This window comes from Ciconia boyciana, chromosome 1 (genome assembly GCF_034638445.1).
Source record: "Ciconia boyciana chromosome 1, ASM3463844v1, whole genome shotgun sequence".
Taxonomy (NCBI): Eukaryota; Metazoa; Chordata; class Aves; order Ciconiiformes; family Ciconiidae; genus Ciconia; species Ciconia boyciana.
This window is the reverse complement of record NC_132934.1, coordinates 328373-354747: the sequence shown is the minus strand read 5'-3', so window position 1 is coordinate 354747 and position 26375 is coordinate 328373. Positions and strand designations below refer to the sequence as shown.

Sequence of the window (26375 nt, the reverse complement as noted above, 5' to 3'; positions counted from 1 at the left end):
TTCTACAGCTGTGTGGTGGAGCCTTGCTCACATGCTGGAGTGCAGAGCAGTCATGGCAGAAAAGCAGGAGCCAGCCAAAATGCATTACATTTGCTGAGCAGGGCTAGGTCGCTAGAGAGTAGAGGGCAGCGGCTTGAAGAATGGCAGCCTCAAAGCTCATGAAAGGTGAGGGAGCTTCCTGCTGCCATCCTGGCTTGTGGCGATAGACCTAAGGCACACAGCTGAGTGCACAACCTGGTCCCTAGGATGACAGGGCAGGCTCTGTCTGAAAGCGGACTAGCCGCTCTCAAGGCCCTTGAGGCGTAGCATGGCTTCATAGGCACCAGAACTGGGCCCCAAACAAACTGGACTCAAGGCTGCTTTGTTTTTTTAAAATAGACCTGAAGGTGGTGCCCCATATCTGCTTAGAGCAGACATAAGGCAGCCTCAGAGAAGACAATTTGTCTTCTGTGGATACTCTGCTATTCCAGCACCAGATTTCACAGGTAGTTAAGGGGGATTGATGCAAGAAGTGGCCACACTTCACAGGCAATTGAAGGAAGAGTTGGGGTCATTTTGGGGAGAGGAATCTGGCAGAAATTTGGTAGTGCTCTCTTGAGAAATGTGTCCCTCCGTGGAGCTGCACTGACCTTCACAATGGTGCCACACAGATGCCACTGCTTGGGGTGGAGAATGGTCCAGAGCCTGCCCTTGGTGGAGCAGCTGCCCTGCAGCCACCCTGCAGATGCCCACACTCTCCCTGTGCCCTGCAGCTCTGCCCTGCAGACCCTTGTCCTTGTGGTTTGCAGCCCTCAAACTCCAGGGTAAGCTTTTCCCCCAGAGTCTCAGCCCTTCTCAGCCCTTGGCAGTGGACAGCCCCAGGGGCACGCTCCAGTCCCCTCAGCGCCAAGTGGCATCCTGGAAATGCCACCTGTGCCATCAGTGCAGCCTGGGTGAGACCCAGCTACCACGGGAGCAGCACAGAGCTGGCTCAGAGGCAGTTTTGTGCAGAGGGAGGCACAGGCAGGGAGTGAAACAGCTCTGCAGGGGAGCAGCGGCAGCCTCAGCACAGGCCTGCTCTGGCTGCAGGGCCGAGCTCCCAGCCTTGGCGTGTGGAGGACAAGGGAGATGCAAGAACGCTGCTCCCCGGTGGACAACCCAAGCTCCAGGGTTGTTCCCCTGCACGCATGGAATGGGTGCTCTGCCCTCACCCCACATCGACCCCAAGGTCCTCCTCCCCACTCTTCCATGCCCGCCACCTCCTCCCACTGCGAGCTCCCTCCTTCTCTCCCACCCCTCCTCTGCCTTCTCCTTAGCAGCCACAAATCCTGGGAAGCAGGATTATCGAAACCGGGCTGCCCAGAGCGCCTTTGGTGGTCACGCTGCCCTGGAGAGGTGGGGGAGCGGGCAGGCAGCTCCCGCAGGCAGCCCGTGCCTCTGCCCTGCCCTCAGCCCTGGCCCCCCCGCAGCCCCTGCAGCCCAGCCCAGCCCTGTCCTGCGCAGCCCGACTGAGTTGCCGGCAGGTCCGCGGGCCCGGAGCGCGGTGCAGGCCAAGCGGCGAAACGGCGGCCCGGGACCGCCGCTCGGAACTCGCTACTCCCGCGAGTGCTGCGGTCCTCTCCCGGGACCCCGGGCCGCGGCCAGCCCAGCAATCGCGGCTCGCGTTGGCCGCTCCTCGCCCCGCCCGGACGGCTCCCCGCAGAGCTCCGCACGCCCGGACCGCCGGGGGCGGCCCCAGACCGGCAGCTGGGCAGCCCAGGGACACGCCGCCGCGCTCGGCCGCGAGTGCCGCCTCCCCGCCGGACGGGACCCACCGGGGCACGGGGCGCCCGGGAGGACCCCGCCGGGCCCGGAGCCTGCGGGGGGCCGGGGCTGTGGCCTGGCCCCCCAGCGACGGGCGGCGGCGGCGGGGAACGGCACGGGGCGGGAGCGGACAGGGCTGCACAACAGCACACACTCGCACTGACTGCACACCAACACACACACTGCACACCAACGCGCGCACACGCCCCAACACACTGCACACCAACACGCATACACACACACACACACACACACACACTCTGAACGCACACATACAGTATGACTGCACACCAATGTACTTGCACTGACTGCACACCAACACACTCCCACACACTCTGAGTGCACACCAATACACACACAGACTGACTGTACACAAACACACACACAGACTGCACACCAACATGCACACACACTGAAGGCACACCAATGCGCACATACCCCAACACACTGCACACCAACACGCATGCGCACACAGACACACTGTACACCAACGCACATGCACGCTGAATGCACACAGTCTGCACACTAACACTCACACACACACAGACTGCACACCAACACACTCGCACACACTCTGAGTGCACACCAATACACACACACACACACACACACAGACTGCACACCAACACACATGCACACATGGAATGCACACCAACACACATGCACACATGCTGCACACCAACACATATGCATGCGCACACACAGACTACACACAAACACTGCATGCCAACACACACTCACATACACACACCCCACACACACGCATGAACACACTGAGTAATGCACACAGTGCACATGCACATCATGCACAGAGAGTGGAAGGAATGCACACTCGGCGTGCACACACACACTCACACAAAGTGCATGCACACACAGCCTGCATACACACAAAAGGCCCACACATACTGCACACACTCTACCCTGTGAACGCATACGTATGGTGTGCACGCTCACAGGCTCACCTCTACCACATGGCATGTGTACAGTGTGCATCCACAGTGTGTGTACATAGACGTAGAGAGCACCCAGACACTGAGTGCACCCACACACAGTGCACACATGCTGCATGCGTACACAGAGTGCACCACACAGACCGACGCACCAGCATGTGTGCACCCAGACGCGTGCATACATACAGTGTGCAGCACGTGGGTATGCTGGACTCGTCCCACTTGCACATCACTGCTTGCGTGCCGCGGCTGTAACCAGATTGGCTCTTCAACACCCAAACATGTGCATACTGCCTGTAGTAGTTGTGTTCTCTGGTGTATGTTTTTTGGGAAGGAGCTGGTGGCAAATGGCTGCAGAGAGCAGGGTGGCAGTGAACTTCCCAGAGGCTATGATGCCACACTTGTTTTTTTCCTGTTGGGTGTTAGCAGGCAGTGCTCGGAGCCAGGCGCTGCTGCCTGCCACGGGGCCTGCACACCCTCATCCCGCAAGCAGAGCATGCAGTGGGGGGTCTGTTGGGGGTGTCCGACCCCAGCTTCTGCCTCCCCTCCTGCTTGGAACCCCCCATGTTGTGTGTCATCCCCCCCCCCGAGAGTCCACCATGCCCAGCACCTGGAACCAGCGACTCTGTGACATCAGTCCCGGGGCCAAGGGCACCACGGGCAACGCGAGCGCGCGAGTACTACCAGTACAGTCGGCTGCTGCACTGGTGGTGACAAGCCCTCGGTTCTTGCAGCTGCCGCGTGCCACTGGCAGCGATGAATTTGCTCTCCCTCCTCGTCCTGCTGGCCCTGTGCTGGCCTGCGCACGGCACATGGGACAACTGTGGGTAAGTGGCCCGAGGCTCCGGGAGGGAGCTTGGGCAACACTTATGTGGTTCACTGGAGGGTGCCCGCTCGTCTCTTGTGGCCACACCACAGCTTCCCAAACCCCCCGTGGGAGCCTCAGTTCCTTGCCAGCACCCAGGCTGCTGGCACAACTGGTCTATGGGGCTAAAGCAGAAACGGGGGCACAGGGACGCACGCCCCACCGAGTTCCCTGGCCCTGCTGTCCATGCAACACCTTGTGGGGAGGGAAGACGGCTGACCTTCAGCCTGAACAGCAGCAAGCCATCGAGCAGTACAGTAATGAGTTTCTGGTTACAGAGGGACCTGCGGGCTCCGGCCCATGGCTTCTCACTACGGCACGTCGCGCGTCGTGGGTGGCAGAGATGCCCAGCCAGGGGCCTGGCCCTGGATCGTCAGCATCCAGGATCCCTGGGAAATGGGCACGAGGCACATATGCGGAGGGTCCCTCATCAGCCTACAGTGGGTCCTCACAGCAGCCCACTGCTTCATCAAGGCCAGGTAAGGAGGACCAGGGAACGGGGATATCCCCGCAACACTAGCAGGTGCCCTGTCCGTAGCACCACGTGCCACTGCCATTCCACTTCCCTGCAGTACGCCCAGTGCCTGGGCACTCCAGAGCCCAGCTGAGAGACTGCTCAGGAGAAGGCTGGGCTCGTGCCACTGCATCCTAGCAGCCTCCAGCTCGACATTCCTTGTGCCTAAGGCATGCCAGGGCAGTCACACCCTCCATAGCGCTGCTTTCCTCTCTCCCTTGTGAAGCAGAAGGCAGGGAACTGCTGGGCGGCTGCAGCACAGGGCTCCGCTCCCTCTGAGCCCTCTCTCCATCTGCCTTCCAGGCACATCACGATGTGGCGCGTGGTGATCGGGGCCACCCAGTTGACTCAGCTGGGCCCTGAGGCCCAAGTGCGCAATATTAAGCGGCTACTGGTTCACAAACACTATAGCAGTATCTCGGAGAGGAACGACATTGCGTTGCTGGAATTGGACCAGCCTGTCCAGTGCAGCTACTACATACAGCTTGCCTGCGTGCCCGACGCCTCGCTGAGAGTGTCAGAGCTGACAACCTGCTACATCAGTGGTTGGGGTTCCACCGCTGCAAGATGTGAGTTCCCAAAAAGTACTCGTGTCCTGAGTGCAAGCTTGGCACGGTGGGGAGACGGGTTGGGCTTCCTGACAGCAGAGGCGAAAGCCAGAGTCAGGCTGCGGGGACGTATGCCTAGAGAGAGATGGGCCTGACGCATTACCCAAAGCAAGGCAGAAGGGAAACACCGGTACAATGCCTTCAAGATGCAAAGCCGAGCCCTAGGGAAGGGCTTCACCCAGACAGGGGAGGAGAACTGGCAAGGAGCTGCTGGGTGTTAATTCCTTTCTGTGCTCACAGCTGGAGGATCAACTGATGTCCTGCAGGAGGCCAAGGTCCGCCTCATTGATGTCAACCTCTGTAACAGCAGCTGGTGGTATAGCGGGGCCATCCACACCCACAACTTGTGTGCTGGCTATCCGCAGGGTGGCATCGACACCTGCCAGGTAGGAGCGTGCTACAAGTCAGCCCCCAGCAGCGCAGGCAGCCCTGTCGCAACCGCCCAAACATACCCCGGCGCGTGCTTTGCCTGGCAAGTCACCCTCCCACCTGGCCGGGTCCCCACCGCTGTTGGGGCTCACCTCCCCTTCCCCATCTGCAGGTCCTTGCCCAGTGCCCCTCTTGCCCCAGAGGCCTGGGGCACTGCCCAGAAAGCCCATCCAGCGCTCTTGGCAGCCCGTAGGTTCAGATCCCAACTCTGGAACATCCGTCTTCCACACATCCAGGATCACTGTGCAGAGATGAAAGAGAGAGCCCTACCTTACAGGCCCACGACCCCCTCCCAGACAAGGTTCTGTAGGCTCCAGCACCCCAGCAGAGCCTTTCTGTGCAGTGAATACAGCTCTGGCAGGTGCTGTGAGAGAGAAGGAGCCAGCCATAGTGTTGACAGTGGCCACCCAACCACGCCTTCATCCTCTCTCCTCCGCTGCAGGGTGACAGCGGTGGTCCTCTCGTGTGCAAAGATAATAATGCTGACTACTTCTGGCTTGTTGGAGTGACCAGCTGGGGGAAAGGCTGTGCGAGACCAAACCAGCCCGGAGTCTACACCTCCACTCAGCACTTTTACGACTGGATCCTGACACAGATGAGACTGCGCCCAGCTGTAACGGCTACTCCAACGCCACAGCCCGTCTTCACCTCAACCCCCTTTCAGAGGCCAACGCCAATACCAACACAATCGGGCGGGTTTACACCCTGCCCATTTCCACGCCAGAAGCTGGTGCAATTCTTTAATCTGCTGCAGGAGCTCCTGCAGGTCCTGAGGGGAAAAAAGGCTTGAGCAGCAGGATGAACAGGATCCAGTGCAGGCTGCAGTGGACCACGACCGTTTCCTTCCAGGGCAATGCCAGCTGACCCAAAGGCAGCCTCAGTGTCAAAGGCCTGCTCTGTCCTGCCCACGCTCCTCTGAGTGCACACAGATGCTGAAGTCGACTTTGTTCTTGAAATAAAGTTGCCAGTTTTCACAGCTAACCATGCTTCAGTCCAGTTCAGTCTCCTGTGCAAGGCAAGGACTTCCATGCCCGGCACCTGCAAAATGAGGCTGCAGGCCGTCAAGTAGGGCACAAAGGGAAAGAGTCACTCAAAAGGGCTGAAACCGTGCCTGGTCAGAGAGGAGGGTGCTCAGAGCCACCATGGGATGGAGAAGACTGGCACATTGAGGCTAGAGAGAGGATAGAAAAAAATTATGTGATGTGCAGACAGCTTTGGGGGTATGCATTAAGGGACACAAGCTGATGATTAGGGCCTGGCATAAGCCGTAGTTAGCGGAACAGACCGTGGGAAACTCCCGAGCATGACAAGAGAAATTGCTGACCATAGCAAACAGAGTGAGAAGCTGACAGGAGTTACAGTACCATGAGGAAGAGCCAGACTTCACAGGTAGTTAAGGGGGATTGATGCGAGAAGTGGCCACACTTCACAGGTAATTGAAGGAAGAGTTGGGGTCATTTTGGGGAGAGGAATCTGGCAGGGACAACAGTACCCAGGAAACCGCATCAGTAATGCCATGGAAGTCCAAGATGACGTAGCTAACAGCACCTGAAACACCAAATCCGTTCACAGATGTGGCAAACCTGGGAGGGAGGGGGAAAAAATACCCAGGGGTAGGTCCCTTGTTTGGGAGGAGACAAGGGCGGAGAAAGGGAGGAGTCAAGGAAGATGAGGGGGACGTACAAGCATGGAAAATAGAGAGAGGGGCGGATCAAGGAGCCAGTCACACATAAGCAAACTGCTGGTTGGTTTGCTTGTTTGACTCAGCCCTGCACCTAATCACCGCAGTCCGTCCTACCTTCTTTTTGAGAGCGATTCCAAATCCTTTTCTGTGTGGCCACGCTCTGTGTACCCGGTGGGGGGGGCGGGTCCAGAGGCCTGGCTGCTGGGAAGAAGGGCAGAAGGGAACACAGGTGATAGGGAGCCAGCAGCTGGAAACACCGAGTGTCTAGGGCCAGCGACTGGCAGGAGCGCTGTGTGCGTGTGCAGTTCACTAGTGAACTTGAAGCTGGACTAGCTCACGAGCAAGAGGAGACACAAATCTGGAAACACCCAAGGTCTGTGCCAGTTACTGGGTAAGTAGGTTGACATCCAGCCATGGATTTGAATTGAACTTAATTCCCATGCTAATGCTTAAGGGACCCATTGACATGCTGTACTTGTAAATCTAGGGAGTGATGTGTGTGTATGTTTCACTACTGAACATCAGGCCTGATCAGCTGGAGAGGAAGACAAGGACTGGCTTGTGCTTTTTGTGTTAAGTGGGTGCTGGTAAAGGTACTGCTCTATCTATGTTAATCTCTTTTGCCATTCATGCCAGTGAAGTATGCGTGCATGTTCTTGAATGTGATCTGGCTCTTTGGAAGACAAACTAAGTCTCTTGGACCTGCGCCTGGGAACAGCAGTCACGTCCATTGGACTGAGACGGGAGAAACCTCCTGGGAATGAGAGTCCTCCCAATTCAGCTCCAGCTCTTCTGCAAGGAGACGTTCTCTGGGAGGAACATGGACTGGATACAGCGTGCACAGAGCCCACACACACACATACATGCACACGCACACAGCATGCACAGAGTACACGCACAAAAATGCTGCGTGCACACATACTGCATTCACGCACAGGGTGCATGTGCACACAGGGTGCATGGAGACACACATGGGGTACAAAGAGAAGGTGCAATGTACAACCAGAGTGTGTGCACACCCATACTCCAAAACATACTCTGAACACAGAGAGCAATGTGCGGTGTTCACATACAGAGTGCATGCACACCCATACACACACAAGTGTGCGCACGCACACGCAAAACATACACAGGCACTGCATGCAAACCCTACAGTATGCATGCATGCAGAATGCACCCATCCCCACAGCCCGCATGCATGCACACAATGTGCACCCACCCATCCGCCCACAGGCATGCTCACAGCATACAGCCAGTGATGCATGCACACGTAGAATGCACCTCCCACAGGTGCACATGCAAACTCACTTGTCCATGCATGCACACATGCATGTCCATGCACACATACGCATATGAAGGCATACACCCATGCACACACACAAAGTGTTGCACCCACACAAACATACAGCCCGTTAACACCCCACATGCTCATGAGCCGCTCACATGGACACAGCCTATGACACCCACCCCTTGCCCGTTCCCACCTGTGCCTGGCCCGCACATGTCTTTCAGCGTGTGCTCCCACAGCACTGCAGCAGTCACTTGGGCCTTTCTTTCCACGCCTAGCCGCGTGGACACTGTTCATCCTTGTGTCCTACCTCTGCCTGCTGGCGCCTGTGCGGGTTGAGGCAGTCATGCCATGCCTTGCTCAGTTTCCTGCAGCTGAGTTACCTGCACACAGCGCACATGGTCCCACACCTCCTGCCCTGTTCCTTGTCTGGTCTCTGAAACCCTGTCCCCATGCCGTGCCCCCCCCCAAAGCTCAGAGCCCCAGCTGTTCTCCTCTCAGTGTCCTGACTGCCAGCCCCCAGCACCCTGATCGCTGTGGCCAGGCACTGCCCGGCAAGCACTGCCATGCCCTATGAGCAAAGTGGGCTCCATGAATTATGTAGCAGTTTCACCTCCTGCTGCAGCACCAGCCTCCTCGCTCTGCCTCTTGGCCCTGAATAATTGATGGCAGCGAGCACAGCAGCAGCAGCAGCCCTAGCATCCTTCTTGTGCCAGGGGCTGGGCCGTTAGGAGGCATGGGGCTAGGCACGCAGGAACGCCAGGGGCTACGGGGACAGTCTGAACTATGGAGGACAGGGAACAATGGAAAGCAGAGTTCACTGGCCCATTAGAAAGTGGTTGGAAAAGCGGGATGGGTCTTAAGAAACACTGACTAGTAATAACAGGAAAATCCAGAACAGATGGATCATGCAGGCTGGATGCAAAACACAGGTGCATCTACATGAGACCATCCAGACTAGGACATTAGCCAGCCTTACCCCTGCTTTTTCTTTGGGCTCAGACTCCTCACCTCTGCCTGCTGTGTGGCTAATCCTAGACCACCGCTAGTGTGCCTGTGCTTGTACACCATCTCTAGTCTTGCTTTAATCTCATTTTGGATAAACTGAACAAATGGAGGTCTTCAGGACATTAGACCTCAATACCTTTCTGTGCCTGTCTTCCAAGCTTTCTCTGGTTTCCAAAAGCAGACATAGCAATAGGGTACAGCCTTCCTGGGGTACAGAATCTCCGCTTTTCCTCCTCATTCTCCTTATCACTCCCTGCCACCAGGGAATTGGTGTTGCTCTTTGCACTGTCCCTTCCTCGCTCTGATTACAAGTCCTTGATCTGCAGGGTATGAGCTCCTATGTTCAGGCACAACCAGCAGTCCTTGAGCCTGAACATGAAACTCTGCCATTGCTGTATGAAAACATACTTTGCTTGAAAAGTGCCCAGGCTCCCATAGGGCCCAGCCTGCCCCAAACAATGCCACACTCTCTGCCTGTCCCGGGGGATTTTGCACCCCATGCGCATCTGAAGAAACGCAGCTTCATTTGCTCTTCCAGAAGGTGGGAAGCTGGGAGCAGCGGCCTGGGCCAGCCGGGCCGGCGGCTTGCGCCAGCCACGGGAGGGGGGCAGGGGATGTCCACCCGGGCCACCCAGCCCCAGCGGAGAGGATGTCCACTTGCCGCCACACAGGCTGAGGTGCCCGTCTCCTCCCAGGACAGCCTCATGGTTTCCCAGCCTCAGCCCCAGTGCGGCTGGCAGCAGGGTGGGGTGCCGGCAGCCACGAGGCCTTTTCCCCCAGAGACCAGAGGCTGGACACACGGGCTGAGTCCGAAGCCCCCAAACCTGGGCAATGCTGAGGGCGGTTCTGTAGGAAACCCCTGCTGTTAATAAACCACCCTCGACCGCAGCACCCAGGCGCAGGCCCGGGTCCCAGGAAGCCGCCTGCACCGGGCACGGCGGTCCGGGAGGCAGCTGCGAGGGACCGACACCGCCACGAGGTAGGACCCGGCGCGGCCCCTTTGATTGACGTTCGGCCTCGGGACGGACTACAATTCCCGGCATGCCCCGCGGCGGTGCCGGATCACGTGGCTGCCCGCGCGGGTCAGGTGGTGGCCGACGGCGGCTTGGCGTGGCGCGGCGCGGTTCGGCTCGGCTCTGCCGGTCGTGGAGTTGCCTGCGCTGCCCGGCTGGTGCCGTGACGGGGCTGCGGGTCCTGCGGAGGCGCCGCCGCCGCCGCCGCGCCGGGCTCGCGCCGCGCCCGGGCTGCGCCGTGCCGCACCGCGGGAGGGCAGCGCTGTACCCTGTGCTGAGCGCGCGTATCGGCGGGCCGCGGGGCCTCCCGGGGCGGCAGCGCCATGGGGCCGTGTGGCCGGGGCCTGCCGTGGGCCCTGGTGCTGCTGGCCTTGCGCGGAGCGGCCGGCGGCCCCCCCAGCTTCGTCCTGTTGCTGGCGGACGACTTGGGCTTCGGGGACCTGGGGAGCTACGGGCACCCTTCTTCTGCCACGCCCAACCTGGACCGGATGGCTTCCCGAGGGCTGCGGTTCACGAACTTCTACAGCAGCTCCCCAGTGTGCAGCCCGTCCCGGTACGTCCCCCACTGCTCCCACCCCGCTGGCTGGCGACTGCTGCGGGGCCCCGAGGCGGGGATGGAGGACGCGTAGAGACAAGGCTTGGCATCCAGCTAGGGAGCTGCAGTGCTGGGAGGAACGGGTGTTTGATAAACCTGCCATGTCCCAGGAGGCCCGGAGGTCCGTCTGCTCTGTGAGAGGACCGACTGCATGTCCCAGCAGACAGGGGAGGTGGCAGTGGCAGCTGTGAGACTAGGGAGCCAAGCTGCCAGGTCCCGAGGAATGCTCAACTTCTGCAGAGGGCACCCTCTGCAGAGGCTGAGCATCATGACCTGCACTGCGTCCAGTGTGATGCCGGTCTCCTCTCTCTCTTTCAACTCTCACCTGTAGGGCAGCCCTGCTGACTGGCCGTTTCCAGATGCGCTCTGGGGTTTACCCCGGTGTGTTCAACCCAGACTCACGGGGAGGCCTGCCGCTGTCTGAGGTCACCATTGCAGAGGTGCTGAAGGCTGAGGGCTATGCCACAGCCATGGTTGGCAAGTGGCACCTTGGCCTGGGGATTAATGGCTCCTTCCTGCCCATCTACCAGGGCTTTGACCACTTCTTGGGGGTGCCCTACTCCCATGACCAGGTGAGAGGCCTGTCAAGCCCGGAAGGGTGTCCGGGGGCTGGCTGGGGAGAGTGCCAAATGAAGCTTGCTTGAGAGCACATAGGCTGGGTTAGTGCTTGCCTGGGCAGATGAGCATGGGTGGCTGCAGGCCGGGGAGATGGATGCTGATGGGGAAAGCCCATCTCTGAGGTGCTCGTATGATACAGCAGTTTTGCAGAACGTGGGTGGCCGTTGTGCATGGGGACATACGCCCTCTGTTAAGGGACAGAGGGTCAGCTTCTGGGCTACAAAAAACCATCTGAACTGCTGCCAGGAGAAAATTATGTTGGGGCAGCATGGTCCTTGGACAGTTCTAGAGTGGGTACAGACCCCTGGGCTTCTGGGAGTGGCTGCCCAAAGGGTGCCTGTAGGAGCTGGTGGTGGGACGCTGTGAGACCCTTTACTCCCCTCCCCTCACTGTCCTGCAACGTAGGTAAAAGACAAAGTGTTATTTGTTCTCTCCAGGGCCCCTGCCAGAATCTCACCTGCTTCCCACCTGACATCAAGTGTTTTGGGACTTGTGACCAAGGCTTAGTGCCAGTCCCACTGCTCTGGAACCAGAGCATCATGCAGCAGCCGGTCTCCTTCCCTGATCTGGTGCCGCTCTACAACAAATTCTCCCGGGACTTCATCGCTGACTGTGCCCGACGAGGCCTTCCCTTCCTGCTCTACTATGCCTCCCACGTAGGAGAGGGGGAGGGCTGCTCCGGGCCCAAGGGTGGGGAAGGGAGCCTTTGTCCTGTGGGGAGAGCAGGGAAGCATCTTGGCTCCTGCTGCCCCAGGACTGTGCTGAGCAGTCAGTACCTGCCCCTGGATGACCTGGGGTTGCTGTTCCCACGCCCAGGTCTTGTGGCAGCACCATTCTGATAATGTTCTTGGGCTGCTTCTTTCTGGAGCTCTGCCGGCTTCTCTGGGCCAGGAGTCCACCCGAGAAAACTTCCCACTCTGGGGCTCCACATCCTCTCCTGGGGCTCAGCTCCTTTATGCCAGTTCTGAGAGAAGTGTCTGAAGCTTGGGTACAAGCCTCCTCTCATGGGTATGGTCACATATCTCCATGTCCTAGCTGGGGTGCTCACTGTCCCTGGGTGAACTGGGAACCAGATGCAGCTCTGGGGGAGTTTGTGTAGCAGTCTTCTCTGCCCTTTCTCCAGCATACACACTACCCCCAATTTGCAAGCCAGGAGTATGCAGGGCAGTCACGGCGTGGGCCATTTGGTGATGCACTCTTGGAGTTTGATGGCTCGGTGGGACAGCTGCTGCAGGCACTGCAGGAAAATGGTCTTGCAAACACGACCTTGGTGTTTTTCACCTCTGACAACGGGTGAGTGGGCTCAGCAGGGGGGACTTTGTCACTGACCAGATTGTGCTGCCATGGCATGGGGGAACTGGAATGAGGCATTGGTTGGCTGGGGCAAAAGGGATGTGGAGTGGCATTGCCAGGTGAGACCCCAGTGACCTGAAGTGAGGCAAGAGGTGGACGCTGCTCTGGAGAGGACCCAGTGCATGATCTCCTTCTTGCTGTGACTCAGCTGTGCCCCTCCTCGTGGGCAGAAACCTTACAGGCCTCGGGCCAGGAGCGTGCAGCAGCCCAAATATGCCCCGATTCCCTTCGTGTGTGGGTGACATTGGTCTCTGGTGCCCTGCTTAGGCATCTTGCACACCTTGGCTTCTTCACCTGCCCCATGCCTCCTGCCTCACAAGGCTGAGAAGGGTGGCAGTGTCACTCGCTGGCACCATGTCTCTCTTGTCATGACCCCCTTGGCAGCATCAAGGAAGGGGTACTGTGAACCTGTGAAACTGGTGGTAGGTGGTTCTTCTCTCTCACAGTCCCTCCACCATGCGGATGGCACGTGGAGGCAGCTCTGGCCTTCTGAAGTGTGGGAAGGGCACAACATATGAAGGTGGTATGCGGGAACCAGCAGTGGCTTATTGGCCAGGCCATATCACTCCAGGTGAGACTTGGCATTGCTTGTGCCATTTGTTCCAGACAAGGCAGGGGTGTCATGGCAGCTCGGCTGCCCCAGGACAAGCAGAGGCCAGGAGAGAAGTGAGGATGGCAGGAATGGCAGTGGGATCAGGTGCTTGAACCTTTCCTTGTGCCTTGCTGTGGTGGGTGACAGGAGTGACGCATGAGCTGGCAAGCACGCTGGACATCCTGCCAACCCTGACTACCCTGGCTGGAGCAGCTCTTCCCAAAGTTGCCCTGGATGGCTATGACCTGAGTCCAGTGCTGTTTGGGTCAGGAAAGGTAAGTCCTGTGGGCTGGTTCGGCTGGCGTTGTGCGTGAAGGCTGGGTGTGGGGCTGGAGCTGTGTGCCTGATGAGTAGAACGAGCTGGGGGTCAGGGGAGATCCATGAGCTGGGACCTTTTGTCTGGCCTGGGTCATGCCATGGAGTTCCTGGGCTTCCCCAGGCTGCTCTGCTTTAACACCTGCAACATGTTGTCAAGCCAAACCCCCATGGCTGCAGTGGATGGACAGAGCCCTGGTAGCTTTGAGTAGAGAGCAAACAGGATGCTGCTGCTCGTCAGCTCCCCGCCTCTCTGGCCACTTTCTGGCTGTAGTATTGGGGCTCCTGTGTGACTCTCTGCCTGGTCCTGTTCCAGGCTCTTCTTCAGCCTTGTGGCTGCACAGGTGAGCTTAGCTCTGCTGCTTCCCACAGAGTCCCCGTCAGATGATGTTCTTCTACCCGCCATCCCCCGATCCACTGCACGGCCCTTTCGCTGTCAGGCTTGGGAAGTACAAGGCCCATTACTTCACACAAGGTTAGTGCTGCCTCCGCTCCTCTGCACGGACAGCTGTGTGAAGTCCCGTGCGGTTTTGCTGTCCAAAGCTCAAAGAGAAGAAACTGAGCTACACCAGGGGGTTTCTTTTGCAGGTTCCTTTCACAGTGATACGACTCCAGACCAGGCCTGCCACGGGCTGACCCCGCTGACCCCTCACTTGCCTCCGCTGCTCTTTGACCTGGAGTCAGACCCAGCCGAGAACTATGATCTGCTGCAGAGCTGTGCGGGGCCAGAGGTTCTGCAAGTCCTGAAGGAGATCAAACTGCAGAAAGTGCTTTTTGAACAGCGCATGGAGTTTGGGGAAAGCCAGATCAGGAAGGGCAGGGATCCTGCCCTGCAGCCCTGCTGCGTACCAAACTGCACTCCTAAGCCTTCCTGCTGCCGCTGCTCCTAGCCTCTTGCTGCTCCAGTCCCTTCAGTTGCTCCACACTGGAACCCTATCCTAAACCTACCAGACCCCACCCCAGACCCAACTAACCAAGCTCAGCCTTAGAGCTACCCTGCAGCTTTGGCTCAGTGACACCTCTGACTAATGGAGTACTGGGGTAGCAAACTGTGGGTTTGGGGAGATTGCCAACCCTGCCAGGAGTGCAGGTCAGTGGACCCTGTGCTCTGTGTTGGACATTCAAGCTGAGGCCTCTTGACAGAAACCCTGACTTGTTCAGGGAGGGACCATGATACAGCATAATCTCCAGAGCCAGAACAGCTCCTTTCAAACCATGATAAAGATGAAGCAAAGGGCATGCCCCAGTGTGCAGAGATCTCAACGTGGCTGGAGGCATGCTGTGCACCCCTGGGTGGGAACAGAGCTGGGAGCTGCAGCACCATCACTTGCCAGGGGCCAAGAGCACAGCAAGAGGAGGGTGGGATGGATGGTCCTGGCAGCTTCAGAGGCAGGACCTTCTGTAGCTAGTGCAGAGGGGACATGCCTAGGTGGGAAGCAGCTCAGGGTATGCATGCTCCAGCACCTCCAAGTCCTTTTGTGACTCTAGGAGGTGGAGATGTGGCCGGTGGTTGGCAGGCCTGGTCCACTTGTGAGAGGTCTGTGGATGCTGGGGCTGATCCATCAGGTGGGCTGCAACCACATGCCATCCACGTGACTGAAAGGGTCTCTCTCCTCTTGCTCGTGAGCTAGTCCAGCTTCAAGTTCACTAGTGAACTGCACACGCACACAGCGCTCCTGCCAGTCGCTGGCCCTAGACACTCGGTGTTTCCAACTGCTGGCTCCCTATCACCTGTGTTCCCTTCTGCCCTTCTTCCCAGCAGCCAGGCCTCTGGACCCGCCCCCCCCACCGGGTACACAGAGCGTGGCCACACAGAAAAGGATTTGGAATCGCTCTCAAAAAGAAGGTAGGACGGACTGCGGTGATTAGGTGCAGGGCTGAGTCAAACAAGCAAACCAACCAGCAGTTTGCTTATGTGTGACTGGCTCCTTGATCCGCCCCTCTCTCTATTTTCCATGCTTGTACGTCCCCCTCATCTTCCTTGACTCCTCCCTTTCTCCGCCCTTGTCTCCTCCCAAACAAGGGACCTACCCCTGGGTATTTTTTCCCCCTCCCTCCCAGGTTTGCCACATCTGTGAACGGATTTGGTGTTTCAGGTGCTGTTAGCTACGTCATCTTGGACTTCCATGGCATTACTGATGCGGTTTCCTGGGTACTGTTGTCCCTGCCAGATTCCTCTCCCCAAAATGACCCCAACTCTTCCTTCAATTACCTGTGAAGTGTGGCCACTTCTCGCATCAATCCCCCTTAACTACCTGTGAAGTCTGGCTCTTCCTCATGGTACTGTAACTCCTGTCAGCTTCTCACTCTGTTTGCTATGGTCAGCAATTTCTCTTGTCATGCTCGGGAGTTTCCCACGGTCTGTTCCGCTAACTACGGCTTATGCCAGGCCCTAATCATCAGCTTGTGTCCCTTAATGCATACCCCCAAAGCTGTCTGCACATCACATAATTTTTTTCTATCCTCTCTCTAGCCTCAATGTGCCAGTCTTCTCCATCCCATGGTGGCTGAGCACCCTCCTCTCTGACCAGGCACGGTTTCAGCCCTTTTGAGTGACTCTTTCCCTTTGTGCCCTACTTGACGGCCTGCAGCCTCATTTTGCAGGTGCCGGGCATGGAAGTCCTTGCCTTGCACAGGAGACTGAACTGGACTGAAGCATGGTTAGCTGTGAAAACTGGCAACTTTATTTCAAGAACAAAGTCGACTTCAGCATCTGTGTGCACTCAGAGGAGCGTGGGCAGGACAGAGCAGGCCTTTGACACTGAGGCTGCCTTTGGGTCAGCCGGCATTGCCCTGGAAGGAAACGGTCGTGGTCCACTGCAGCCTGCACTGGATCCTGTTCATCCTGCTGCTCAAGCCTTTTTTCCCCTCAGGACCTGCAGGAGCTCCTGCAGCAGATTAAAGAATTGCACCAGCTTCTGGCGTGGAAATGGGCAGGGTGTAAACCCGCCCGATTGTGTTGGTATTGGCGTTGGCCTCTGAAAGGGGGTTGAGGTGAAGACGGGCTGTGGCGTTGGAGTAGCCGTTACAGCTGGGCGCAGTCTCATCTGTGTCAGGATCCAGTCGTAAAAGTGCTGAGTGGAGGTGTAGACTCCGGGCTGGTTTGGTCTCGCACAGCCTTTCCCCCAGCTGGTCACTCCAACAAGCCAGAAGTAGTCAGCATTATTATCTTTGCACACGAGAGGACCACCGCTGTCACCCTGCAGCGGAGGAGAGAGGATGAAGGCGTGGTTGGGTGGCCACTGTCAACACTATGGCTGGCTCCTTCTCTCTCACAGCACCTGCCAGAGCTGTATTCACTGCACAGAAAGGCTCTGCTGGGGTGCTGGAGCCTACAGAACCTTGTCTGGGAGGGGGTCGTGGGCCTGTAAGGTAGGGCTCTCTCTTTCATCTCTGCACAGTGATCCTGGATGTGTGGAAGACGGATGTTCCAGAGTTGGGATCTGAACCTACGGGCTGCCAAGAGCGCTGGATGGGCTTTCTGGGCAGTGCCCCAGGCCTCTGGGGCAAGAGGGGCACTGGGCAAGGACCTGCAGATGGGGAAGGGGAGGTGAGCCCCAACAGCGGTGGGGACCCGGCCAGGTGGGAGGGTGACTTGCCAGGCAAAGCACGCGCCGGGGTATGTTTGGGCGGTTGCGACAGGGCTGCCTGCGCTGCTGGGGGCTGACTTGTAGCACGCTCCTACCTGGCAGGTGTCGATGCCACCCTGCGGATAGCCAGCACACAAGTTGTGGGTGTGGATGGCCCCGCTATACCACCAGCTGCTGTTACAGAGGTTGACATCAATGAGGCGGACCTTGGCCTCCTGCAGGACATCAGTTGATCCTCCAGCTGTGAGCACAGAAAGGAATTAACACCCAGCAGCTCCTTGCCAGTTCTCCTCCCCTGTCTGGGTGAAGCCCTTCCCTAGGGCTCGGCTTTGCATCTTGAAGGCATTGTACCGGTGTTTCCCTTCTGCCTTGCTTTGGGTAATGCGTCAGGCCCATCTCTCTCTAGGCATACGTCCCCGCAGCCTGACTCTGGCTTTCGCCTCTGCTGTCAGGAAGCCCAACCCGTCTCCCCACCGTGCCAAGCTTGCACTCAGGACACGAGTACTTTTTGGGAACTCACATCTTGCAGCGGTGGAACCCCAACCACTGATGTAGCAGGTTGTCAGCTCTGACACTCTCAGCGAGGCGTCGGGCACGCAGGCAAGCTGTATGTAGTAGCTGCACTGGACAGGCTGGTCCAATTCCAGCAACGCAATGTCGTTCCTCTCCGAGATACTGCTATAGTGTTTGTGAACCAGTAGCCGCTTAATATTGCGCACTTGGGCCTCAGGGCCCAGCTGAGTCAACTGGGTGGCCCCGATCACCACGCGCCACATCGTGATGTGCCTGGAAGGCAGATGGAGAGAGGGCTCAGAGGGAGCGGAGCCCTGTGCTGCAGCCGCCCAGCAGTTCCCTGCCTTCTGCTTCACAAGGGAGAGAGGAAAGCAGCGCTATGGAGGGTGTGACTGCCCTGGCATGCCTTAGGCACAAGGAATGTCGAGCTGGAGGCTGCTAGGATGCAGTGGCACGAGCCCAGCCTTCTCCTGAGCAGTCTCTCAGCTGGGCTCTGGAGTGCCCAGGCACTGGGCGTACTGCAGGGAAGTGGAATGGCAGTGGCACGTGGTGCTACGGACAGGGCACCTGCTAGTGTTGCGGGGATATCCCCGTTCCCTGGTCCTCCTTACCTGGCCTTGATGAAGCAGTGGGCTGCTGTGAGGACCCACTGTAGGCTGATGAGGGACCCTCCGCATATGTGCCTCGTGCCCATTTCCCAGGGATCCTGGATGCTGACGATCCAGGGCCAGGCCCCTGGCTGGGCATCTCTGCCACCCACGACGCGCGACGTGCCGTAGTGAGAAGCCATGGGCCGGAGCCCGCAGGTCCCTCTGTAACCAGAAACTCATTACTGTACTGCTCGATGGCTTGCTGCTGTTCAGGCTGAAGGTCAGCCGTCTTCCCTCCCCACAAGGTGTTGCATGGACAGCAGGGCCAGGGAACTCGGTGGGGCGTGCGTCCCTGTGCCCCCGTTTCTGCTTTAGCCCCATAGACCAGTTGTGCCAGCAGCCTGGGTGCTGGCAAGGAACTGAGGCTCCCACGGGGGGTTTGGGAAGCTGTGGTGTGGCCACAAGAGACGAGCGGGCACCCTCCAGTGAACCACATAAGTGTTGCCCAAGCTCCCTCCCGGAGCCTCGGGCCACTTACCCACAGTTGTCCCATGTGCCGTGCGCAGGCCAGCACAGGGCCAGCAGGACGAGGAGGGGGAGCAAATTCATCGCTGCCAGTGGCACGCGGCAGCTGCAAGAACCGAGGGCTTGTCACCACCAGTGCAGCAGCCGACTGTACTGGTAGTACTCGCGCGCTCGCGTTGCCCGTGGTGCCCTTGGCCCCGGGACTGATGTCACAGAGTCGCTGGTTCCAGGTGCTGGGCATGGTGGACTCTCGGGGGGGGGGATGACACACAACATGGGGGGTTCCAAGCAGGAGGGGAGGCAGAAGCTGGGGTCGGACACCCCCAACAGACCCCCCACTGCATGCTCTGCTTGCGGGATGAGGGTGTGCAGGCCCCGTGGCAGGCAGCAGCGCCTGGCTCCGAGCACTGCCTGCTAACACCCAACAGGAAAAAAACAAGTGTGGCATCATAGCCTCTGGGAAGTTCACTGCCACCCTGCTCTCTGCAGCCATTTGCCACCAGCTCCTTCCCAAAAAACATACACCAGAGAACACAACTACTACAGGCAGTATGCACATGTTTGGGTGTTGAAGAGCCAATCTGGTTACAGCCGCGGCACGCAAGCAGTGATGTGCAAGTGGGACGAGTCCAGCATACCCACGTGCTGCACACTGTATGTATGCACGCGTCTGGGTGCACACATGCTGGTGCGTCGGTCTGTGTGGTGCACTCTGTGTACGCATGCAGCATGTGTGCACTGTGTGTGGGTGCACTCAGTGTCTGGGTGCTCTCTACGTCTATGTACACACACTGTGGATGCACACTGTACACATGCCATGTGGTAGAGGTGAGCTCAGAGCGTGCACACCATACGTATGCGTTCACAGGGTAGAGTGTGTGCAGTATGTGTGGGCCTTTTGTGTGTATGCAGGCTGTGTGTGCATGCACTTTGTGTGAGTGTGTGTGTGCACGCCGAGTGTGCATTCCTTCCACTCTCTGTGCATGACGTGCATGTGCACTGTGTGCATTACTCAGTGTGTTCATGCGTGTGTGTGGGGTGTGTGTATGTGAGTGTGTGTTGGCATGCAGTGTTTGTGTGTAGTCTGTGTGTGCGCATGCATATGTGTTGGTGTGCAGCATGTGTGCATGTGTGTTGGTGTGCATTCCATGTGTGCATGTGTGTTGGTGTGCAGTCTGTGTGTGTGTGTGTGTGTGTGTATTGGTGTGCACTCAGAGTGTGTGCGAGTGTGTTGGTGTGCAGTCTGTGTGTGTGTGAGTGTTAGTGTGCAGACTGTGTGCATTCAGCGTGCATGTGCGTTGGTGTACAGTGTGTCTGTGTGCGCATGCGTGTTGGTGTGCAGTGTGTTGGGGTATGTGCGCATTGGTGTGCCTTCAGTGTGTGTGCATGTTGGTGTGCAGTCTGTGTGTGTGTTTGTGTACAGTCAGTCTGTGTGTGTATTGGTGTGCACTCAGAGTGTGTGGGAGTGTGTTGGTGTGCAGTCAGTGCAAGTACATTGGTGTGCAGTCATACTGTATGTGTGCGTTCAGAGTGTGTGTGTGTGTGTGTGTGTGTGTGTGTGTGTATGCGTGTTGGTGTGCAGTGTGTTGGGGCGTGTGCGCGCGTTGGTGTGCAGTGTGTGTGTTGGTGTGCAGTCAGTGCGAGTGTGTGCTGTTGTGCAGCCCTGTCCGCTCCCGCCCCGTGCCGTTCCCCGCCGCCGCCGCCCGTCGCTGGGGGGCCAGGCCACAGCCCCGGCCCCCCGCAGGCTCCTGGCCCGGCGGGGTCCTCCCGGGCGCCCCGTGCCCCGGTGGGTCCCGTCCGGCGGGGAGGCGGCACTCGCGGCCGAGCGCGGCGGCGTGTCCCTGGGCTGCCCAGCTGCCGGTCTGGGGCCGCCCCCGGCGGTCCGGGCGTGCGGAGCTCTGCGGGGAGCCGTCCGGGCGGGGCGAGGAGCGGCCAACGCGAGCCGCGATTGCTGGGCTGGCCGCGGCCCGGGGTCCCGGGAGAGGCCGCAGCACTCGCGGGAGTAGCGAGTTCCGAGCGGCGGTCCCGGGCCGCCGTTTCGCCGCTTGGCCTGCACCGCGCTCCGGGCCCGCGGACCTGCCGGCAACTCAGTCGGGCTGCGCAGGACAGGGCTGGGCTGGGCTGCAGGGGCTGCGGGGGGGCCAGGGCTGAGGGCAGGGCAGAGGCACGGGCTGCCTGCGGGAGCTGCCTGCCCGCTCCCCCACCTCTCCAGGGCAGCGTGACCACCAAAGGCGCTCTGGGCAGCCCGGTTTCGATAATCCTGCTTCCCAGGATTTGTGGCTGCTAAGGAGAAGGCAGAGGAGGGGTGGGAGAGAAGGAGGGAGCTCGCAGTGGGAGGAGGTGGCGGGCATGGAAAAGTGGGGAGGAGGACCTTGGGGTCGATGTGGGGTGAGGGCAGAGCACCCATTCCATGCGTGCAGGGGAACAACCCTGGAGCTTGGGTTGTCCACCGGGGAGCAGCGTTCTTGCATCTCCCTTGTCCTCCACACGCCAAGGCTGGGAGCTCGGCCCTGCAGCCAGAGCAGGCCTGTGCTGAGGCTGCCGCTGCTCCCCTGCAGAGCTGTTTCACTCCCTGCCTGTGCCTCCCTCTGCACAAAACTGCCTCTGAGCCAGCTCTGTGCTGCTCCCGTGGTAGCTGGGTCTCACCCAGGCTGCACTGATGGCACAGGTGGCATTTCCAGGATGCCACTTGGCGCTGAGGGGACTGGAGCGTGCCCCTGGGGCTGTCCACTGCCAAGGGCTGAGAAGGGCTGAGACTCTGGGGGAAAAGCTTACCCTGGAGTTTGAGGGCTGCAAACCACAAGGACAAGGGTCTGCAGGGCAGAGCTGCAGGGCACAGGGAGAGTGTGGGCATCTGCAGGGTGGCTGCAGGGCAGCTGCTCCACCAAGGGCAGGCTCTGGACCATTCTCCACCCCAAGCAGTGGCATCTGTGTGGCACCATTGTGAAGGTCAGTGCAGCTCCACGGAGGGACACATTTCTCAAGAGAGCACTACCAAATTTCTGCCAGATTCCTCTCCCCAAAATGACCCCAACTCTTCCTTCAATTGCCTGTGAAGTGTGGCCACTTCTTGCATCAATCCCCCTTAACTACCTGTGAAATCTGGTGCTGGAATAGCAGAGTATCCACAGAAGACAAATTGTCTTCTCTGAGGCTGCCTTATGTCTGCTCTAAGCAGATATGGGGCACCACCTTCAGGTCTATTTTAAAAACAAAGCAGCCTTGAGTCCAGTTTGTTTGGGGCCCAGTTCTGGTGCCTATGAAGCCATGCTACGCCTCAAGGGCCTTGAGAGCGGCTAGTCCGCTTTCAGACAGAGCCTGCCCTGTCATCCTAGGGACCAGGTTGTGCACTCAGCTGTGTGCCTTAGGTCTATCGCCACAAGCCAGGATGGCAGCAGGAAGCTCCCTCACCTTTCATGAGCTTTGAGGCTGCCATTCTTCAAGCCGCTGCCCTCTACTCTCTAGCGACCTAGCCCTGCTCAGCAAATGTAATGCATTTTGGCTGGCTCCTGCTTTTCTGCCATGACTGCTCTGCACTCCAGCATGTGAGCAAGGCTCCACCACACAGCTGTAGAAGGCACACTGATGAGGTGAGGATGATACAGGATTTACCAAAGCCATGGAAGATGGCATGTGGGGCTGAGAGCAGGAGCATCCTTCTCTGTCTAGAGCTTAAAATTTCACGTCCTTGGCCATGCAAACCAGGCGCCACAACTGCCCTTGTCAGTGTTGGCCCAGAACAGCACAATAACTCATAGACAGGAAGGACATGAAGCCTGCCAGAGGGTGTTGCTGTGGCTGACATAGCCAGTGTGGACTGTGTTGCATTTGCGTTTCACTGTGCCTTCTGCAGGAAGGTTGACACTGCTTGGGGATGCTTGGCTTATTTGGATGGCACATCACTGCTTGCGTGCCGCGGCTGTAACCAGATTGGCTCTTCAACACCCAAACGTGTGCATACTGCCTGTAGTAGTTGTGTTCTCTGGTGTATGTTTTTTGGGAAGGAGCTGGTGGCAAATGGCTGCAGAGAGCAGGGTGGCAGTGAACTTCCCAGAGGCTATGATGCCACACTTGTTTTTTTCCTGTTGGGTGTTAGCAGGCAGTGCTCGGAGCCAGGCGCTGCTGCCTGCCACGGGGCCTGCACACCCTCATCCCGCAAGCAGAGCATGCAGTGGGGGGTCTGTTGGGGGTGTCCGACCCCAGCTTCTGCCTCCCCTCCTGCTTGGAACCCCCCATGTTGTGTGTCATCCCCCCCCCGAGAGTCCACCATGCCCAGCACCTGGAACCAGCGACTCTGTGACATCAGTCCCGGGGCCAAGGGCACCACGGGCAACGCAAGCGCGCGAGTACTACCAGTACAGTCGGCTGCTGCACTGGTGGTGACAAGCCCTCGGTTCTTGCAGCTGCCGCGTGCCACTGGCAGCGATGAATTTGCTCTCCCTCCTCGTCCTGCTGGCCCTGTGCTGGCCTGCGCACGGCACATGGGACAACTGTGGGTAAGTGGCCCGAGGCTCCGGGAGGGAGCTTGGGCAACACTTATGTGGTTCACTGGAGGGTGCCCGCTCGTCTCTTGTGGCCACACCACAGCTTCCCGAACCCCCCGTGGGAGCCTCAGTTCCTTGCCAGCACCCAGGCTGCTGGCACAACTGGTCTATGGGGCTAAAGCAGAAACGGGGGCACAGGGATGCACGCCCCACCGAGTTCCCTGGCCCTGCTGTCCATGCAACACCTTGTGGGGAGGGAAGACGGCTGACCTTCAGCCTGAACAGCAGCAAGCCATCGAGCAGTACAGTAATGAGTTTCTGGTTACAGAGGGACCTGCGGGCTCCGGCCCATGGCTTCTCACTACGGCACGTCGCGCGTCGTGGGTGGCAGAGATGCCCAGCCAGGGGCCTGGCCCTGGATCGTCAGCATCCAGGATCCCTGGGAAATGGGCACGAGGCACATATGCGGAGGGTCCCTCATCAGCCCACAGTGGGTCCTCACAGCAGCCCACTGCTTCATCAAGGCCAGGTAAGGAGGACCAGGGAACGGGGATATCCCCGCAACACTAGCAGGTGCCCTGTCCGCAGCACCACGTGCCACTGCCATCCCGCTTCCCTGCAGTACGCCCAGTGCCTGGGCACTCCAGAGCCCAGCTGAGAGACTGCTCAGGAGAAGGCTGGGCTCGTGCCACTGCATCCTAGCAGCCTCCAGCTCGACATTCCTTGTGCCTAAGGCATGCTAGGGCAGTCACACCCTCCGTAGCGCTGCTTTCCTCTCTCCCTTGTGAAGCAGAAGGCAGGGAACTGCTGGGCGGCTGCAGCACAGGGCTCCGCTCCCTCTGAGCCCTCTCTCCATCTGCCTTCCAGGCACATCACGATGTGGCGCGTGGTGATCGGGGCCACCCAGTTGACTCAGCTGGGCCCTGAGGCCCAAGTGCGCAATATTAAGCGGCTACTGGTTCACAAACACTATAGCAGTATCTCGGAGAGGAACGACATTGCGTTGCTGGAATTGGACCAGCCTGTCCAGTGCAGCTACTACATACAGCTTGCCTGCGTGCCCGACGCCTCGCTGAGAGTGTCAGAGCTGACAACCTGCTACATCAGTGGTTGGGGTTCCACCACTGCAAGATGTGAGTTCCCAAAAAGTACTCGTGTCCTGAGTGCAAGCTTGGCACGGTGGGGAGACGGGTTGGGCTTCCTGACAGCAGAGGCGAAAGCCAGAGTCAGGCTGCGGGGACGTATGCCTAGAGAGAGATGGGCCTGACGCATTACCCAAAGCAAGGCAGAAGGGAAACACCGGTACAATGCCTTCAAGATGCAAAGCCGAGCCCTAGGGAAGGGCTTCACCCAGACAGGGGAGGAGAACTGGCAAGGAGCTGCTGGGTGTTAATTCCTTTCTGTGCTCACAGCTGGAGGATCAACTGATGTCCTGCAGGAGGCCAAGGTCCGCCTCATTGATGTCAACCTCTGTAACAGCAGCTGGTGGTATAGCGGGGCCATCCACACCCACAACTTGTGTGCTGGCTATCCGCAGGGTGGCATCGACACCTGCCAGGTAGGAGCGTGCTACAAGTCAGCCCCCAGCAGCGCAGGCAGCCCTGTCGCAACCGCCCAAACATACCCCGGCGCGTGCTTTGCCTGGCAAGTCACCCTCCCACCTGGCCGGGTCCCCACCGCTGTTGGGGCTCACCTCCCCTTCCCCATCTGCAGGTCCTTGCCCAGTGCCCCTCTTGCCCCAGAGGCCTGGGGCACTGCCCAGAAAGCCCATCCAGCGCTCTTGGCAGCCCGTAGGTTCAGATCCCAACTCTGGAACATCCGTCTTCCACACATCCAGGATCACTGTGCAGAGATGAAAGAGAGAGCCCTACCTTACAGGCCCACGACCCCTCCCAGACAAGGTTCTGTAGGCTCCAGCACCCCAGCAGAGCCTTTCTGTGCAGTGAATACAGCTCTGGCAGGTGCTGTGAGAGAGAAGGAGCCAGCCATAGTGTTGACAGTGGCCACCCAACCACGCCTTCATCCTCTCTCCTCCGCTGCAGGGTGACAGCGGTGGTCCTCTCGTGTGCAAAGATAATAATGCTGACTACTTCTGGCTTGTTGGAGTGACCAGCTGGGGGAAAGGCTGTGCGAGACCAAACCAGCCCGGAGTCTACACCTCCACTCAGCACTTTTACGACTGGATCCTGACACAGATGAGACTGCGCCCAGCTGTAACGGCTACTCCAACGCCACAGCCCGTCTTCACCTCAACCCCCTTTCAGAGGCCAACGCCAATACCAACACAATCGGGCGGGTTTACACCCTGCCCATTTCCACGCCAGAAGCTGGTGCAATTCTTTAATCTGCTGCAGGAGCTCCTGCAGGTCCTGAGGGGAAAAAGGCTTGAGCAGCAGGATGAACAGGATCCAGTGCAGGCTGCAGTGGACCACGACCGTTTCCTTCCAGGGCAATGCCGGCTGACCCAAAGGCAGCCTCAGTGTCAAAGGCCTGCTCTGTCCTGCCCACGCTCCTCTGAGTGCACACAGATGCTGAAGTCGACTTTGTTCTTGAAATAAAGTTGCCAGTTTTCACAGCTAACCATGCTTCAGTCCAGTTCAGTCTCCTGTGCAAGGCAAGGACTTCCATGCCCGGCACCTGCAAAATGAGGCTGCAGGCCGTCAAGTAGGGCACAAAGGGAAAGAGTCACTCAAAAGGGCTGAAACCGTGCCTGGTCAGAGAGGAGGGTGAGGGTGCAGTGGAAGAAGGGAACACAGGTCATTGCGGGCTATAGGTCTTGGGGACAGCAGCTGGAAACACAAAGTGTCTTGGGCAGGTTACTAGTGGGATTCCTGTGTGCGTGTACAATGCACCAGTGGACTTGAAACTGGACTCTCTCATGACCCAGGAGACATGGATCTAGAAAGATCCAGGGTTTGCACCAATGAGTGGGTACGGAGCTTGGCATCCAGCCACAGATACTACATGGACTTAATTTCCATACTGTTATTTGAGGAATCTATGAACATGCTGTGCTTATGAATCTTGGGAGTGAAGGTGTGTTTATGTTTCACTAGTAA

The 26375-nt window shown here is 58.5% G+C and overlaps 4 protein-coding genes across 7 annotated transcripts; 3 read left to right on the top strand and 1 right to left on the bottom strand.

Annotated features, from left to right (window-relative positions):
* Window positions 1–3445: 3445 nt before the first annotated feature.
* On the top strand, window positions 3446–5938 carry LOC140651919 (acrosin-like). The gene is made up of 5 exons (XM_072862086.1): window positions 3446–3559; window positions 3876–4076; window positions 4415–4680; window positions 4960–5105; window positions 5591–5938. The coding sequence occupies exons 1-5, from the start codon at window positions 3489–3491 to the stop codon at window positions 5936–5938; spliced, it is 1032 nt and encodes a 343-aa protein (XP_072718187.1). The 5' UTR covers window positions 3446–3488.
* Window positions 5939–10143: 4205 nt separating this feature from the next.
* On the top strand, window positions 10144–16744 carry ARSA (arylsulfatase A). 4 transcript variants are annotated; one of them, XR_012041521.1, is made up of 9 exons: window positions 10144–10694; window positions 11068–11308; window positions 11792–12010; window positions 12478–12647; window positions 13154–13278; window positions 13447–13574; window positions 13987–14089; window positions 14203–15460; window positions 16088–16744. XR_012041521.1 is itself a non-coding variant. In XM_072856022.1 (8 exons), exons 1-8 carry the CDS (start codon window positions 10465–10467, stop codon window positions 14502–14504), a joined length of 1518 nt encoding a protein of 505 aa, XP_072712123.1. In that variant the 5' UTR covers window positions 10144–10464; the 3' UTR covers window positions 14505–16081. The 4 variants fall into 4 exon arrangements, 1 of the variants encoding a protein (XP_072712123.1); XR_012041520.1 differs by lacking the exon at window positions 16088–16744 and adding an exon at window positions 15711–16081; XR_012041522.1 differs by lacking the exon at window positions 16088–16744 and adding an exon at window positions 15676–16081.
* LOC140649205 (acrosin-like) lies at window positions 16467–18931 on the bottom strand. The gene is made up of 5 exons (XM_072856045.1): window positions 18846–18931; window positions 18329–18529; window positions 17725–17990; window positions 17300–17445; window positions 16467–16814 (listed from the first exon to the last, which is right to left on the bottom strand). The coding sequence occupies exons 1-5, from the start codon at window positions 18914–18916 to the stop codon at window positions 16467–16469; spliced, it is 1032 nt and encodes a 343-aa protein (XP_072712146.1). The 5' UTR covers window positions 18917–18931.
* A 4283-nt stretch (window positions 18932–23214) lies between these two features.
* LOC140649100 (acrosin-like) lies at window positions 23215–25874 on the top strand. Its single transcript, XM_072855792.1, has 5 exons — window positions 23215–23328; window positions 23645–23845; window positions 24184–24449; window positions 24729–24874; window positions 25359–25874. The coding sequence occupies exons 1-5, from the start codon at window positions 23258–23260 to the stop codon at window positions 25872–25874; spliced, it is 1200 nt and encodes a 399-aa protein (XP_072711893.1). The 5' UTR covers window positions 23215–23257.
* The last annotated feature ends 501 nt before the right edge of the window (window positions 25875–26375 follow it).

Bases quoted from the DNA above. Each gene is read 5' to 3' on its own strand.
- LOC140651919 (XM_072862086.1), top strand. From the start codon at position 3,489: ATGAATTTGCTCTCCCTCCTCGTCCTGCTGGCCCTGTGCTGGCCTGCG. The intron at 3,560-3,875 runs GTAAGTGGCCCG...TTCTGGTTACAG, and splicing joins GGCACATGGGACAACTGTGG to AGGGACCTGCGGGCTCCGGC. The intron at 4,077-4,414 runs GTAAGGAGGACC...TCTGCCTTCCAG, and splicing joins CACTGCTTCATCAAGGCCAG to GCACATCACGATGTGGCGCG.
- ARSA (XM_072856022.1), top strand. From the start codon at position 10,465: ATGGGGCCGTGTGGCCGGGGCCTGCCGTGGGCCCTGGTGCTGCTGGCC. The intron at 11,309-11,791 runs GTGAGAGGCCTG...TGTTCTCTCCAG, and splicing joins TGCCCTACTCCCATGACCAG to GGCCCCTGCCAGAATCTCAC. The intron at 12,648-13,153 runs GTGAGTGGGCTC...TCTCTCTCACAG, and splicing joins TTTTTCACCTCTGACAACGG to TCCCTCCACCATGCGGATGG.
- LOC140649205 (XM_072856045.1), bottom strand. From the start codon at position 18,916: ATGAATTTGCTCCCCCTCCTCGTCCTGCTGGCCCTGTGCTGGCCTGCG. The intron at 18,530-18,845 runs GTAAGTGGCCCG...TTCTGGTTACAG, and splicing joins GGCACATGGGACAACTGTGG to AGGGACCTGCGGGCTCCGGC. The intron at 16,815-17,299 runs GTAGGAGCGTGC...CCTCCGCTGCAG, and splicing joins GTGGCATCGACACCTGCCAG to GGTGACAGCGGTGGTCCTCT.
- LOC140649100 (XM_072855792.1), top strand. From the start codon at position 23,258: ATGAATTTGCTCTCCCTCCTCGTCCTGCTGGCCCTGTGCTGGCCTGCG. The intron at 23,329-23,644 runs GTAAGTGGCCCG...TTCTGGTTACAG, and splicing joins GGCACATGGGACAACTGTGG to AGGGACCTGCGGGCTCCGGC. The intron at 24,875-25,358 runs GTAGGAGCGTGC...CCTCCGCTGCAG, and splicing joins GTGGCATCGACACCTGCCAG to GGTGACAGCGGTGGTCCTCT.